Source organism: Equus przewalskii, chromosome 3 (genome assembly GCF_037783145.1).
Source record: "Equus przewalskii isolate Varuska chromosome 3, EquPr2, whole genome shotgun sequence".
NCBI classification, from domain to species: domain Eukaryota; kingdom Metazoa; phylum Chordata; class Mammalia; order Perissodactyla; family Equidae; genus Equus; species Equus przewalskii.
This window is the reverse complement of record NC_091833.1, coordinates 64,674,073-64,691,843: the sequence shown is the minus strand read 5'-3', so window position 1 is coordinate 64,691,843 and position 17,771 is coordinate 64,674,073. Positions and strand designations below refer to the sequence as shown.

The window sequence follows — 17,771 nt, the reverse complement described above, 5'->3', positions numbered from 1 at the left end:
AAATATGATTATTATTATTTTGCAGATTCAGAAACTACTGAGAGAAGAAAGGAAATGCTTATGAAAGTTACCTCGAGTTAGCAGGAGAGCCGAGTTTCCCATTATATCACACAGACTTGCCTATGATAACCATATATTTAATGCTGGCAGACTATAAGCAATGAAGATGGGAAATATATATTTTTACGTATTACTGACATTTTAATTAACATATCCAAAATGTTATTTTAGATATTTACTCAAGATGTTTTAGACTGGAAGACACACTGAGGTGCCTCTAGGAAAAAAATAGAAACTTATCCTGAACTACATTAAGTTTGTGACACAGGTGAGTCGCACAAACGTGAAATGTAGACGATCGCTATACATTATAACATCCTCATTTCCTGTTATCATGTTCTAAATCAACCTGAGTGCAAGCACTCCTTGGAATCTATGGTACAAAAATTGGATGGAAAAGCAATTTCTAATCATCATGACTTCTTAGAATTCAAATCCTTTTTGGGTATTTTAAACCACAAAATTACCATCTCACGGAGGAACAGGGTTTAAATAGTGCTGCGATAATTTGTCTCAGATCTCCCACTGCCTGCACTTTCTTGTCTTCCATTTAGGAAACAGGGTAATGTTTTCATTTATTCTTTTGTTATTCTATATGCCTTGTAATATTGTAAAACCTAATAACATTGTTCTAAAAAATATTTTTAAAGAAACTAATGTCAGTGTACCTTAAGAGGCTTTGAAAAATTGTTTTATAACTAATGTAAGCTACTGCTTTATTTTCTTTTCAGTGCTTCTGGATACAATTAACATAGAGACACTGATAACTTTATTATACTGCTCTATTTTATGATGAAGTGCCAAAGTCTTATTTTAAGGACAAGTTCATCATAACGAGGTTTTTGGACATGCAGGGCAATGCATATTTGATGTGTGGCCTCCTGGATCACTTTCTTCATCTGTTAATCAGACACATTAACCTAACATAATTGTTCTGGAGACTAGAGATAATATTTACAACACACCCAGCACACAGTCTCTGGCACATAGTGGGTGCTTAGTAACTGCAACTGTCTGTATTTCTCATGTATCAACATGCTAAAAGCATTTCTTTAACTCTCAGTTAACATTTGTCCATGTTCCAATATTTTATCCATGGAAAATAAAATGTATAAGTAAAATTGAGGTAAGGCACTATGTATAGTAAATTTATTTCAGATTTTGAGGCAGTAATATGTTTATAATCTTATTTAAAAACATTGTCATTGTGAAATGCTTCTAAAATTAATACCATACACATCATCCTGTAAGAGGAAACATACGTCTGAGAATTTTAGTAGGAATGAGAAATTAAAAACAAAATTAGGTAATGCAAATCTTAAGACAGAGAATAATGCCTGTATGTACACATTCTCTAGATGTGCATAGATATGGACCACCAGCAAATTTAACACTGTTTGAGTAAAATAAAATCTTGCCCTTTAAAAGTAATTAATTTGTTTGTAGAGCCAGAGAGTAAAACACTGTTATATATCAAAAGTGCATTAGAATAACTTTATTTCACTTTTCAGTTCTCTGTTTAACCACAGGAAAGGTTGAGTTGATATGTGGTCAGAAAACCTCGTGGACTTATGTGCAGTCACAGCACTAGAGATTGGGCTGGAAGGGATCTTAGAAATCAAGGATCCTTCATCAAGTGCCTCTTATGCTAGATATCTGAAATGAAGGACAGTGGTGTTCAGTGACTTGCTCAAGTTTCAGCAGCCAGTCCCTGGTCAAGCTGGGACCAGCAGGCCTGTTGGCCCTCACACAGTATTACTTCTACCTGCTACTTCTCTTTATGAGGGAGCCAGACTGCATGTTGTGGCAGCTCAACTGAAATGTGTTTAAAAATTAGTTCCTCTTGTATTTTGCATTTCAGACAGCCATTCTTCACAATATTGAGGAAGAGTTGTAAATAATGATACCTAATAGATTATAGTTATTTTTTTCATCAGTGTCTGGAATAGTACATGGCATGTGATTGTAAACATTCATTGAATAACTAAGTGAATAAATAAATTAACCAATTATACACAAGGCCAAGAATCCTACTAACTTGCTATATCAGAAAGGAACTTCTACATTTTAGAAACCAAGATTTACATTATGTTCTGTTCATAAAATTTCTCTATTTAAAGAGCTTGTCATATTCATAACCATGTGTTTCTCAATGAATTTGAGTTTATCAGTCTTCATGCTTCTTTCCCAACTATCTGGAACAAAGATAAATTCATACATAATTAATGAGGAAATATGCATTTTAAGGAGAGTAAAACCATTACTGATTTGCTGCATATCTATTTCACAGGACTAATAACCATGAAGTTCTTCATTTTTACCTGCCTTTTGGCTGTTGCTCTTGCAAAGCATGTAAGTATAATGAGTTTATGAGTTATGTTATTCTTATTTAAATGTAAGAAGCATAAATCTTTTATGCAGACAGTGGCAGGGATAGGCAGCAAGGAATAGAGACTAGTGTGTGAGCTTTAAAACCTATAATCAAAGATAGCATTGGCCCGGCCTCCACAAGGTAGCAAGATGGACAAAAATATTTTTGCTAAAGTATTCTCTTTGTAGGGTTGGGAGTTTTTAGTTATAAGTTAAAAGGCATACACTTCCTTCCATATATATTTGAATTTACTGGGAAAATATTTTCACTCCAAGAAGAATTTCCAAAAGGTAAGAAATATATTATGCCGTAAAAAGGATATCTTTGAAAGTGCAGGAAAGCCACAGATAAAATGTAAATTCCAAAACCATCTCTTAAGCAAGTGTCAGAATTTCATCATTCTTGATTACATAGTTCTGAATCCGTGATGTTTAGACAGGAAACAGAGATGTGTTGAAAAGCGGTAACTTTGAAAATTGCTTGCCAAATAACCTAATGCAAAATAGTCCCTTAGCTTCTCAAAGCATCATATTCTTATAGTTAGAATGTGGTAATAATATTCATATCATCAAATGATAAGGATGGACTAGATACTTCACGTGAAGTGCTCTGAAAACACACACACAAAAACAAATGTATGTAATCTATTAATTTCCTCAGGAGTAACTCTCAGATTTTTTCCTTACCCTGCAGCCCACACCACCAATCCCTCTCCCGTACCCAACATCTCACTTCCCACAAGTGCACCGGATCCTCAGCGTGATCAGCCTTCTCTGCTTCTGTGTTTCCATATCTCACACATAGATCTTGAAAAGTTTTTGTTATTTTTTAAAGTTAGAGCCAATGTAAGAGCATAGCGAGGGTAAGAGCTCCATTTAGGTAAATAGAAAAAAAAAAAAGAATGCTTTGATGATGAATCTTACGCCAAACTTGACTGTTTCTTCTGCTTATAATCCACTAGTCTGAACCGCCTTTCTCCCTTTCTCTCTAAATTAGTAATTGTCATCAATCGTTCCTTTAAAGTTAGTTAAATCTAACAATTAACATGAACAACATGAAATATAATATCATGGTATTACAACATTTTAAGATTCTGTAGCACACCTACAGGTATATTCTATTATATTTTGAATTGTGACTGGATTGATACTTAAAAACTGAGAACACAACCACTTCCTAAAAGTGAGAAATATATTGTCATAACAAGGATTTATTTGAAGTATAGGATGATTTGCTTATCTATATTATAGGAAACATTCACCTAAACCCTAAATATTCCCAGAAACAAATTTCTAAGTCTCTTCCCACCAAAACAGCAACAACAACAACAGTGAGGCCACTTGGCATTTTAAATAAACCATAAAACTGAAACTTGCGGGGCTGGCCCCGTGGCTGAGTGGTTAAGTTCGCGCGCTCCGCTGCAGGCGGCCCAGTGTTTCGTTGGTTCGAATCCTGGGCGCGGACATGGCACTGCTCATCAGACCATGCTGAGGCAGCGTCCCACATGCCACAACTAGAAGAACCCACAACGAAGAATACACAACTATGTACCGGAGGGCTTTGGGGAGAAAAAGAAAAAAATAAAATCTTTAAAAAAATAAAAAAAAAAAAAAAAGTCCTCTTAAAAAAAAAAAAAAACAAACTGAAACTTGCATTTGTTTTTGTTTTTTATATAGAATATGGAGCATCGCTCCTCCAGCGAGGTAAGACATTATTATAAACATAAAATCCTTTCATCTAGTAAAAGCATAATAGCCCCAGAACTAATAATTTTTTCACCAGTAAGTCTAGAGCTATAGAGTTGGAGAAAATTGGGAATGCTGCCATAAAGAAATATATATGGAGGAGTAAAGACCAAAAATTTATGCATTCGAATATGAAGACTACATTTGTGCTTTTTTTTTCCTAAAGTCCTCTCAATAGTAATGATATTAGCTCAGAAGTCATGATGAACATTCTATCTTGTGAGGAGAGTGGCAGGAATCCATTTTACATTTCTGCAATCAAGACTCATGCTTTTCTGGATCCATATTCAATGCTAATTTCCAAATGACTTCCTGGCCATGGGTGCATAACAGGTGCCCAAAGACATCTTCAGTGTCACATAAGAATTTTCTTCTTTTCCTGTGATATATTTCATCTCTCTCTTTTTTTTTCTTTTTTTTTTTTTTTTTTTTTGCTGAGGAAGATTTGCCCTGAGCTAACACCTGTGCCAATCTGCCTCTATCTTCTAAGTCGGTTGCCATCACAGCATAGCTGCTGACTGACAAGTGGTGTAGGTTCACCCTGTGGAACCGAACCTAGGCCATTGAAGTGAAGTATGCTGAACTTAACCACTAGACAACAGGGCCAGCCCCTCATCTCTTTAAAAGAGACAAAAACATAAATAAGAAGAAGAAGAAAAATTGAAGGAAATTGGAAATTGTATGGAGAAAGTAGACAATCTTCTTTTTCTTCTCTGTGGATGATATTTGGGGAAACTTGATTCAGTTATTCATAACCCAAAGCACACTGTAGAATGAGTTCATTATCTGGAAGAGAATATGTTAATTATGTAGAGGGAGTGAAACTTTGGTCAACTTTGTTCTGTAACTCAGGCAAAGATTAAATGTTATGTACCCAAGAATAATAGTTGTAGATTGATACTTCATTGCTAGTATGAATACAATTTAAGTAAATAAGTTATATTGTTTTCCTTTTTTCTAAGGACTCTGTCAACATCTCCCAGGAAGTAAGTCCTAACTTTTTAAATTACATATATTTTAACTTTTTTATTTAATCAAGGTTATAAAATATATTTATTTATTTTATAGAAATTTAAGCAGGAAAAGTATGTGGTCATTCCTACCAGTAAGGTAAAGGTTAATTATTTGAATTATTAATCTTTCATTAATGAGATATCTTTTCCTATCAAACATGGGTCATTTTCTCATTCACCCAAAAATGAGCATTACTTTTATCTATGATTATGAAAATGACAATGCTTTCATTGCTTTACCAAAATACTATGGACTAATCATGAAGTGGATCCTAGGAAAAGATTTGTGAGCCATTTGTGAGTCACATTATTAAATCAGAATGTCTTTGAAAGAATTTTTTGCTAATGGTCCATCACTTTACTTGTCTTCCCCTATTCTGTAATCTTTTGGCCACAAAATTGTATTTTCTTTGCTATCACTTTGTGCCTAAAAATGTTATACTGCCTTTCAGTAAATGCTATATCCCTGTTGGTTTTGTTTTCTTTTAGGAGAGTATTTGTTCCACATCCTGTGAGGTATATATTTATTTCTAATCTATAGAACAATATGAAGTAAAAATATTATAGCACTTTGAACCAAATTGAAATTAACTTGGATTTGGAAAATATATTCCAATTCAGTCAAATTTGAAAACGAAGATTGTTTTAAAAGAATTAGACCAAAATTACATCCTTTCATAAAAATTGTATGAATAATTCATTGAAGAAAATAGATTTTTGCATGAATCAATTCCCAGAGTTTATGAGGAATCAAGAGCTTGTCTTTTAGTGGTTTGCTTTCTTAAAAGCCCCAAACCTAACATTTTCTTTTTTAAAATTCTTTTCCTATTGCAATATTTTTCTTGAAATTGACTCATCTAAACTTAAATCAATTTGTTTATCATATAAACAATATATATTTACTACCAAAAGCACATTAGTTGGCCTATTGATATATTTTTCCTAATACAGTAAACAGAATAAACAATGATTAAAATAAAAAAACAAACTTATCCATGCATTGCCTAAATTAATCCTGTGTATTCATTCATTCCTTTGCCAAACATTTATTGAACAAAACCTGTATTCCAAGTACTATCTCAATCTCTAGGGATGCAATAATTAACATAACCATCTCTGGGGATACAATAATAGATGGAATAAGCAATGACAATAAATACCACTGGTTGCATGTTTATCATCAAGTGGGAAATTCTAATATAATTCATACAAAACTCATACAATGAAGGGCCAGCTTGGAGGCGTAGTGGTTAAGTACATATGCTTTCCTTTGGCAGGCCAGGGTTTGTGGGTTTGGATCCTGGGCACGGACCTATGCCCCATTATCAAGCCATGCTGAGACAGCATCCCACATATAAAATACAGGAAGATTGGCATAGATGTTAGCTCAGCGACAATCCTCCTCAAGCAAAAAGAGGAAGATTGACAACAGATGTTAGCTCAGGGCCAATCCTTATGACCAAAAAAAAAAAAAAAAAGGACCCACACAACTCATACAATGAAAATGAATCCATTCTAATGCTTCTCTTTATGGAATAGAGATTTTTGCTTTGTACTCAGAGGGAAATATTTTATAAACAGTACTGTGGAGGTAGTAAATCTAATTCTTTTTCTTCTCTCTTTAAGGAAGCCACAAGGAACATAAATGAAATGGTAAGAATATTTTATTTATTTGAACAATTTTTGATATATATTGCCAATATGTAACATAATATTAATGGCATCTGTAAATTTCCTTTTTTAATAAACTGGAAAGAGATTTATAAGTTGTTTAAAAATGACAGTTTTTCCCTGTCCCCTTTAGTCATATCTGCCTAAATTGGTTCATATTTGATATTGTACAAATAATGTAGAATTGATGAAAATTTTGAAATGAAACATTTTGAGTCGTGTTATTACTTTGACACAGAATGAGGGCTCTGATGATAAATATTTTAATTTAATGAATTCCTAATAAATGATATAATTTCTGAGGAGTAGTGGCATAGGCCCCAAACATTCAATTATTTGACCCTATTTATGTAGTACAACTTTAAGGCTAAATCATGCAAGTTAAGTTAACTCTCCTTTTCTTCCCATAAGGAATCTGCTAAATTTCCCACAGAGGTAAGTAATTTTAATTCACATAAAATGAAATGCTCTGGAGATTCTTCCATTTAATTATAAGATCATTTTCATCTCTTCCAATTGTTTTCCAAAGGTAATTAATAATGAACAACAAAGAAACCTGCTTATATTACTTTTATTTCAATTCTTTTAACTTATCATATTAATGATTATGTAGGTAATATGAGACATAGCCCAAATAATCACTAACATTCAAGAATAATGCTGAGGATTTCTTCGGGTCACCAGATTTTGATTATATTTATTATTATTTTTCAAGGTATATTCTAGCAGCTCATCTAGTGAGGTAAGAGACCTCTTCTTTTAACATCAAATAGCAAGTTCATCAAGAAATAGCAGATTTCCAGCAAAGGGTGCATTAATTTGTCATTAAAGTCACAAATAGGGTAAGCATTAGAGAAATCATTTGCCCAAACTTAATGTCATTTGGGGGAGATTGAAACTGACCATGTACACCATGGTGTACACATGGTGCTGACTGTGCATATCTGACTCCAGAGGAAAATGCATTTTAAAGCAAGTTAACGTTAAATCAAGGGCCTACCATTTGCCTTTGACATAGTTCTGTCCTGAAAAACCTCTCAATATTGCTTAGGGGGGCAGCGGTTCTCACAATGTTTCCCCTCACCTGCGGCCTCAGCATCATCTGGGCATTCAGATGCAGTTTAAAATGTGAGAACCTCTCGTTTCAGGGGAGGTGAGCAAGGGAATGGACAAAGGTGTGTAGGTCACTGGTACAAGAATCACCTGCTGTCATAGAAATTTCCTGTCAATAAGCATGACAGGAAAATGTGCCTGGGGAAAAAAAGCATAGCTGATGCCCTAAGCCTTGTGGCCTGAGGCACAGCCTGAAGTCTTCCTTCTCCACGTCTAGGAAGCAGGCTTTACTCTTTCTCTAAACTGCAACTCTCTCAGAGAGCCAAGGGCCACTGATAAATAACAATTGTGTCCTCTAGAAAGAGTATGCAGGATGTAGGTTACCATGCACCTTACCAAGCCTACTTTGTAATTTTTTTGTCACTTGTCTACACTCTGTAGGCATTTGATATTGTACAAATAATGTAGAATTGATGAAAATTTTGAAATGAAACATTTTGAGTCGTGTTATTGCTTTGACACAGAATGAGGGCTCTGATGATAAATATTTTAATTTAATGAATTCCTAATAAATGATATAATTTCTGAGGAGTAGTGGCATAGGCCCCAAACATTCAATTATTTGACCCTATTTATGTAGTACAACTTTAAGGCTAAATCATGCAAGTTAAGTTAACTCTCCTTTTCTTCCCATAAGGAATCTGCTAAATTTCCCACAGAGGTAAGTAATTTTAATTCACATAAAATGAAATTAATATCATCTATCAGTGTTTTCTCTTTGCCTATTTTTATAGCAAGTGCTCTGTTTTCTAAACAGAGAGAAGAAAAGGAAGTGGAAGAAAAGCACCACCTAAAACAACTGGTAAACTTCTCATACAAATTTCCGTTCCAAGTAAACCATCATATCATGGCTGTTTCTTCTCCTAAATGCGCACATAATGCATTCTATCCCAATGAGATATTTACCCTCAAATTTACAGAAATATAATTTTTCTATTTTGTTACTTTAATTTCCATCTTATCAAATTTGTGGATTTACATTTTTTTTAAAAAAATGAGTGTTGAGCAATTATCCAGCTTATTTTGAAAGAGTTACAAACCTCAGATTTGTTTCAAGTTTAAATGATGTGAGTTTGATACCGACATAATTGAAGTATCATGTTAACGCCCACTCAACTTCTTTTTGACAATGGCATCATAGACAGATATCTCAAGAGCAAAGGTGCAAGCCATACATGCAGAATTATATTAGACAGTATGTACACAAATTATGTGAAAAATGCTTGGAATACAGAAATAGATGCATCTACAAAAGGTGACAATTATTATGATCATATCCCTACACACAGCAGACATTCATTTTAAAACTTTTATAACAGAAACAGCCTCTCTGAGCACTTAAAAATAGAAACTTCTTAATAAAATCTCTCTTTTTAGGAAATTCTAATTGCTATAAAGGTTGTTCTTATACTTTGTCAAATGCTTCCAGTAGCATTCTCCCTCTGTACTACTCTTAATGTAAGTATGGATTCATCCAATAATTATTCCAAGGCAATTCTAAAGACCAAGTGACATTCTATATATCCATTTATTTTCAATCTCTATGGTATAAAAATTCTCCTTAGGAAAGATGCCATTGTGATTTCATATTTAATCTGTTAAAAAAAATTTAGAGTTTGATCAAAGGCTCCAGAATTTACTAGAATATTTTTTAGCCTGATATATAGATATATAGATGATAGATAGATAGATAGCTAGATAGATAATTAGAGATATATAGATAAATATAACAGGCACTATGCAAACTACTCTGTCTATTGTCACAGATATAATCCTACATGGTGAGTAACGCTCAGAGAGATTAAGCAATCTGATCAGGGTCAAGGATTCCAGCACCCAGGATCAAGCGAATTAAAGTTCAGTTCTATCCAACTCCAAAGACCAGACTTCTCACACATGTGGAAAAGAAATGACAGACATTTACCTTGTAATTCAAGAAATTTTCCTTTTCCTTTTTATACATACTTTTGTTTTTTCACATAGGTATTGTTCTGGAGGCTTCAATTAATCATATAATTTCTTTAATTCTGCAATTTACTATAAATGTAGACAGACAGTAAACTTTATGTGCTCAGACTATTCTTTTGTTAAGTAAATTAGCCATCATTTATAAACTATCTAATTAAATAAAGTTCTAAGTAATTTAGCTCTCCAAGATCTTCTTGCCCCTGGAGGAGATTCAATGTTGGAGCAAAGATTGATAATTTCTTTTCTTTCTAGAACAAAATCAACCAGGTTTATGAGAAGTTGAACTTCCTCCAATATCTCCAGGCCCTTCGTCAACCTCGGATTGTCCTGACCCCATGGGATCAGACTAAGACAGGGGACTCCCCCTTTATTCCTATTGTGGTGAGCGCTGCTTTTTGTTGTTTGTGGTTTTGCTTTTGGTTCTGTTTTTCTTCTTTGTTTTTGGGGAGGGATGAGCTAAGGATAAAGATATGTAAAATAGCTAGAGACAAAATGCCCAACAAGTTCTAACTTAGAAAGTAGAACAATTGTAAAGAAAATCTTATAGTCCAGAAATTAAATCATAAACAATATAGTCCAGATATAGTAATAAATGAAAGTAACAATAATGACAAATAAGTAATTTCATTTAAATTTAACATATGTGTCCTAAATGTTGCTCATATTTTATTTTGCTTGGTTCTTCCAACAATTCTCTAATGCAGGAGGGGATAGAAATCATTATCTTCATGTAACGAAAAGACTGTAATGTAAGAAAATGCAAGGAAGTGAAGTAACTCACACGACTTCCAAGTTCTTTCTTCCAGTTTGTTTCACGAAACAGTTTTGTCTTAGGGAAATTTTTCTTATATGAGGAATAAATAACAAAAGTCCTCTTGTCTTGGCCTTTTTTTTTTTTTTCTGGGATACAGAACACAGAACAGCTCTTCACCAGTGAGGTAAGGCATTTTACTACAAACACAGTATCTCAGTAACTAGCAAGATATTATACACTTATTATGCATTGTACTAGAGTCTTTGAACTCTTTTTCTAAGCAATAATTCTCAATTTACAAAATATGGTAGAATTGGAACTTCAGGTCTCTCAGAAAAATTTGTGGATGGCAGAACAGAAATGCACACATCCAAGGATGTAAAGATTAGATTTGTGCTAGTGGACTTTACCAAAAATTTTAATACTGCTTTTTTTTAAAGTCACCCATTAATATTGCTATCACACCAGAAGACGTGTACATCTTAAATTTTGTAAACAGAGTGGGAAGAATCCAGTGTATCATTCTGGAATAAGGACTCTAGTTCACTCAGATCCATACAAAGTGCTATTGTTCCAATGTCTCCCTGCACGCATATCACAAAATACTAAAAACATTTTCGCATCACCTAAAAAAAATTCTCATTTTATTCCTACTTACTTCATCTCTGAGAATGAGTAAAAGTCTAAAAAAGAAAAGAAAAGAAAAATGGCAATTTTATAAATAGGATTAAAATGTATCATTTCAATTTCTTTTAAGGACTCTACCAGCTTCTCTCAGGAAGCAAAAACATTTATATAACTATATTTAAGAAATTACTTTTTATTTTTTTATGGCTATACAATAAACATTACTTATTTTGTATAAATATAAGCAAGAAAAGGATGTAGTCACGCATACCAGTCAGATGAAATTTATCTTTTTATTGGTTCCCTGATGAGCTATGTCATTCATCACTCATTCAAGAAACACATATTTAGCAAGTACTATGTCCCTTCCATGCTCCTGGATCTTGAGGATACAACAGCGATTAAAAGCAGCAATAAAAATAAATTCAATTTTGTTCTTCTATAGAAAAGGGGTTTTTCTGTATACATTCAAGAGGAAATTATGTATAACCAATATAGTGAGAATGAAGTGTCTAATTCTTCTTTTATTTCTTTAAGGAAATCCCAAAGAAGACTGTTGATATGGTAAAGTATTGCTTCTATAAAAAGCTATATTTAATTAATATTTTCAAAAACTAATATTAAAATATTAATAGTAGGCACATCGGAAATACTCTTAACATGAGTGATATTTTTAAGTTACTTAAAAATACGTCTCTCTACCTCTTAACTTTATTTCTCTCACTTGTCCTGAATTCTTTCAATTAAGTCCTTCCATGTAAGCAAGACCCTTCCAAGTAGCATAAGTTTTATATGATTTCCACTGTGTTTTTCTTTTTCAAAAAATCAGATTTTTACTCCTTTTGGAACTTGAAATTTTACTGCAATCTTTCTTTTTCTCCTGTGGCCACTAATAAAAAACAGGTGTTCCCAGAAAAGTCATGCAGGCTTTGCCACATACCTCAGCTGATCTGATTAGCTTTTCTTTCTTCTCTCTCCCTCACTCATTCTATCTTTCTATTTTTTGCATGTGCCTATACTCCACAAGAATTTGTACAATATAGATAAACGAAAATTTTCAAATAAAACATATTTGCAGTAAAGTACCATTATCTTAACACAGAGAATGCTCTGATAATGAATATTTAAACTCATTTAATTCATAATAAATTCCTATAAAGCAGCACTTTGTTTCTTGGAAGCAGTGGCTTGGCCCTGATTTATTAAAACAATTAGCCCTAGTTGTCTGCTATAACGACTTAGACAAAATTACTGGTGGGCTATCCAAGTAAAGCCGATTCTCATTTTCTTTCCCCAAGGAATCAACTGAGGTAGTCACTGAGGTAAGTAATTTTCATTCAAACAAAATTAATTAAATATCATCCCATAATATTTTCTTTTATATTTATCATGCTTTGCTTTTGTTGTTAACAGAAAACTGAGCTGACTGAAGAAGAAAAGAATTACCTAAAACTTCTGGTAAATTTTCCATAGAGGCGTTCATAACACAACCAGACTCCTCTTAGACACTGCTGAATTGCAGTCTTCTCAATCTCAATAACAAAAAAACCTTTTTATAAGTTCTCATTTTCACAAACGTCTTCCTTATACTCTGTCAGACTGTTCCGAAAACATTCTCCCATTGTACCAATTGTATCATCGCCATATATCCACCAAACCATTATTCCCCAGTTATTCTAAAAACCCATTGATTATCCATTTTGTGAAAACAGGAAAACTATTCTGAAAGCAGATGCCACTGTACTTAATTCCAATTTTAATCCCTACAATAATCTATAGTCAGGTCCATATAAATGCTTCAAAATGCAACACAGAGGTGATAAATATTTATTAATCACAAAATAGATGACGTATTATGCAAAGTGCTCTCTCTCAATTCATTTACTTCTGAAAAGTAAGTGACATTCAAAGAGATTAACAATTGACTCAGTGTCACAGATTCTACTAAATTAAAATCACACATTGTCTATGACTCTAAGAACCAGGGTTTTTCTACCAGACATGGAAAAGAAAATAAAATTGAGACATTTATCTTAGTAAATTAAGAAATTATCATTATCTTGCCTTCTGACACATCCTTTCTCTTTTTTTTCTTTTTTACTTAAGCATTTTGGCCATGGGGTCTGAATTAATCAAAGAATTTTCTCAGTTCTACGGTTCATTCTATGAATGTAAATATAGAAATAATTTTGTATGAATGAACTTTCCTTTGATTAGGTCAGCTTAGTATCATTTAGAATTTATCTAAATAAATAAAGTTTTAGTTTATTTGGTTATGTTCTGTGTGCTCTGACACATGGGATATTGGGATAATTACCTATAATTTTTTTCTAAAACAAAATCAACCAGTATTATGAGAAGTTCACCTTGCCGCAATATTTCAAGATTGTTCGTCAACACCAGACAACTATGGATCCACGGAGTCACAGAAAGACAAATTCTTACCAAATTATCCCTGTTCTGGTGAGTTCTCCTTTTTTACTTTGAATTTAAAAAGAAAATAGAGTTGTCACTTGTCATAAAAGTAAGCTAAGGAAATGAAATAAAGAAATAAAATTCCAACAAGTTCTCAAGTAGAAACTAAAACAAAATTAAATAAAAATTTCTAGGCTGGAAATTAAATTATAAATCATATAGTGCAAATACAACTACAATAATCAAAAATAATTATATTGATAAATTGGATTTACATTGGACTTAAATTTCTCAAGTGTTTGTTTATAATATTTAAGTTTATTCCTAACCTAAATGCCTAAGAATTTAAGTAATTCTTAGAGATAGGTCAAGATAGAGAATATTATTTCCATTTTATGAAAGTGTCTGAAATTCTAAAACGTAGTTAGACCAAGCTCTAGTTAACATTTCTCCTTTATTCGATTAAAAAAAAAAGTGTCTTAGGAAAAAACATTTTTTTTAACATGAGAAATAAATAAGAGAGCAGGAAATTGAACACAGAGAACAGACAATTTAATATAAACAAGATAGAATTTGGAACCACAAGATCTGACATAAGTAAGCTTTTGATTTTAAATAAGTCACTCCATTTCTCAGCATAATTTTTTAATATGGTTTAGTTTTTTAGATATACAGATAGCATTTAAAGATATCTTCCCTATTATTAGAAAAGATAAGAATTTAGTATCTGCAGTTTGAATATGAGATGCCTAAAATATGTTCTAAATATTTCCATGGAGGTGTAAATATTGTCTTTGTTTGTTTATTATAGACATTTAGCTAAAATATATCATTTCTTTCTCTTTTAAAGAGGTACTTCTAAGATTCTTGAATTAACTGCTTCTACTGAATTTTGGTAAGTGTGTTTAGGCCTAGAACTTAAGCTATAATTTAAGTAGGATTTTTATGTGAACGCGACTTTAATGTTGTTAAGTAATGTGGTTAAATAATGTTGTTAAGCGCCGTGGCTGAGTAATTAAGTTCGCGCACTCCACCTCAGCGGCCCAGGGTTTCGCTGGTTCTGATCCTGGGGACGGACGTGGCACCACTCACCAGACCATGCTGGGGCAGCGGTCCACGTAGCACAACCAGAGGCACTCACAACTAGAATATACAACTATGTACTGGGGGGCTTTGGGGAGAAGAAACAAAAAAAGATTGGCAACAGTTAGCTCAGGTGCCAATCTTTAAATAAATTTTTTAACAAATCATATTTTGGCTTATGAAATATTACCTGTGTAATTTGCATCCATGTGTTTTATAAGTATTTTGAAAATAAATTATAAGAAATTTTCTCTATAGCTGATGATAGCAGAAGCAATGGCTCTGGGAAGAAATCAACACTAACATAGTGTTCACAGAGATGTTTACCTGTCTGTCACCTTTGAGTTGAGCCGAGAAGTTCAGACTCAGCATTTTGGTTTGGTGGAAGATATATCATATCAAGAGAGTTTGCTACATAAGCCAAGCTATTTTAAAACAAATTCTCTGGAAAAACCATCATTTTTTCTTTTTAATACACAAAACCTACTTCCCTAGTTTCTCTCTGACATTTTAACCATTGCTTTAAAGCCATGATGGAGACACAAAGAAACTAACACACATCCGTGTTGTTTTTTGTGTGGTCACCTTTTATTTTTTTTATATTTTCTTTATAGTATATAGGTTATCTCCTATCTTGGGATTCCGTCTCACTCAATTTATTTTCTTGTTCTTTCACTATGTCCTACAACAGGACAAAGCAGTTTTCAGAGAAATAAGTAGTAACAGTAATAACAAGAATTTATTGAGGCCTTACAGTGTGCTAGTCACAATTCTAAAGACTTTGACTATATTAACTAATTGTGTGTTCACAGAAAAACCTGTGAAGTAGTTAATATTATCAGCTGAATTTGTGAGAAGGAGACTGAGACCCAGGGAGATTAAATAATTTTTTTGTGATCACCCTGCAAAAATGGAAAAGCCAATGAGCCGGCCCAGTGGTGTGATGGTTAAGTTCACGCTCTCTACTTAGGGGCTTGGAGTTCACAGTTTCAGATCCCAGATGCAGACCTACACACCACTCATCAAGCCATGCTGTGGTGGCATCCCACATACAAAATAGAGGAAAATTGGCACAGCTGTTAGCACAGGGCCACTCTTCCTCAAGCAAAAAGAGGAAGATTGGCTATAGATGTTAGCTCGGGGCCAATCTTCCTCACAAAAAAAAAAAGAGAGAGAGAGAGAGAGAAAAGCCAAGAATCTAATACAGATTTCTGGCCCTGGAGCTCCAGCACTCCATTACTGATGCCAAACCACACCCAAAGTCCAGCTAGACGATTTTTTGAAAGAATGTTTTTTAACTTTAGGTACATTATCACAAACTTGATTTGCTTTGTCATGTCACTTCAGCCTTCCTAATGATGAAAAAGCGTCAGATAACTTCACAAAATAATCTTATGTGAGAAAAATAAAAGTGTAACTACTATGTATAAGAGCTAAAAATACACTTGTATTTTATAGATAAGAATAGTCCCTTTGCTATCATTATTTATTTATTTATTCTACTTGCTTCAAAAGCTGATCACGTGTCCCATAGTGTGAGAGACCGAAATAAGATACCGAACTTATCCTCATTAAGCTGTTCTAGACAAGGACACAGAAATGGCTGACTGCTCAGTTAGAGCCATGAGAACATATGGTAGTACAAGGTCAAGTGAGGCATCACACTTAAGTCCTAAACTGAGTCTTTTCCGATAATTAGAAATAGACTAAGCGAAGTAATAGCAGAGAAAAAAGTAAGGCACCAGGTATTGAGTTGACAGAAAAACTACAAAAGAAATTAAAAAATATACAATAGGTTTCGAAGAATTTAATAATTTTAAGGTGATTTCTTAAAATATTAGCTCAAATTTTGCATAATAAAATTATTTTACTAAAATCTGATTTCAGTTAGATCAAAAGGTTTAAAATGTAAGAATCAGTAATATTTTGTATGTCTAATAAACTATTTAGAAAAGAAGAATAAATGTTCCTTCAAAACTGGCTGAAAATGTAAATACTTACCATTTAATAAATAAATATAAATATTACTTTTGTACGCTGGATTGAAGAGCTTGACTATTAACTTTCAGTAACTCGTTAATCGTTCAACAAATAGTTATTAATATCCTACTATGTGCTAAGTATCATGCGGGGCACTAGAAAATATTAACTAATAGTAGTTATAAATAATAACATTCTACCAGACTAGGATGGATGTGTGTGTGTATGTATATGTGTGTGTGCTGTATACATACATTATCTTCTGGAATATGTGTAATAAATAATACAATATTATCTTTTTCTTTTTAGGTTTGACTGGAAAATCTATCTTCTACAGTTTCTTATCTACCATATTATTACATATCACCAGCATGTTTGGAGATGCCTATGAACAAGGCCGAAGCATCAAGCCAAATGAAGACTGTGCAGAATATTTTCCGAATTGTTTCTACTCTTCCTGTTAGTTCATATTGAATACGCTGGGTTTGTATCATGGTTTCATACAAACTGGGCTGATGATTATTTAAAATGTTTTCACCACTCTTTCTGAGTTAGAGAACCACATTTCTTTTCCCCAAAATAAAATTTCAAATGCATTATTTGGTGTGTAATCATCATTTCCATCATTCATACTGGCCCACTAGGCAACTGATGATAATGTAAATAGTCCTTTAACAATTAACTTTAAACCAGGTTGGCTACCAATGAAATAACTGTACACTTTCTGGGCACTTCAATTTTACTTCTCTTAACGGATAACTTTGAATACTGCAAATTATATTCTCCAATCACAGCTGGGTTCACAGTACTGTTCAGCCATCATTCCACCATCTCTCTGATTTATTCATGCTCATAATTTGTGAAGCATTAAGCCCAAACCGTCATCAGAGCCCCAGTCCTTCCCTTTCACTTCACATTGTCACACTAAAGTTAGGGAGTCAGACATTGAGAACATAAACCTTCCAAGGCTG

The 17,771-nt window shown here is 33.2% G+C and overlaps 1 protein-coding gene across 1 annotated transcript; it reads left to right on the top strand.

Annotated features, from left to right (window-relative positions):
- The first annotated feature begins 569 nt into the window (after nucleotides 1-569).
- On the top strand, nucleotides 570-17,399 carry LOC103543859 (alpha-S2-casein). Its single transcript, XM_070614738.1, has 19 exons — nucleotides 570-622; nucleotides 2,351-2,412; nucleotides 4,108-4,134; nucleotides 5,139-5,162; nucleotides 5,245-5,286; nucleotides 5,679-5,705; nucleotides 6,816-6,842; nucleotides 7,272-7,295; nucleotides 7,576-7,602; nucleotides 8,611-8,634; nucleotides 8,731-8,775; nucleotides 10,194-10,322; nucleotides 10,853-10,879; nucleotides 11,860-11,886; nucleotides 12,621-12,644; nucleotides 12,736-12,780; nucleotides 13,672-13,785; nucleotides 14,588-14,632; nucleotides 17,110-17,399. The coding sequence occupies exons 2-18, from the start codon at nucleotides 2,362-2,364 to the stop codon at nucleotides 14,597-14,599; spliced, it is 696 nt and encodes a 231-aa protein (XP_070470839.1). The 5' UTR covers nucleotides 570-622; nucleotides 2,351-2,361; the 3' UTR covers nucleotides 14,600-14,632; nucleotides 17,110-17,399.
- Nucleotides 17,400-17,771: the final 372 nt, after the last annotated feature.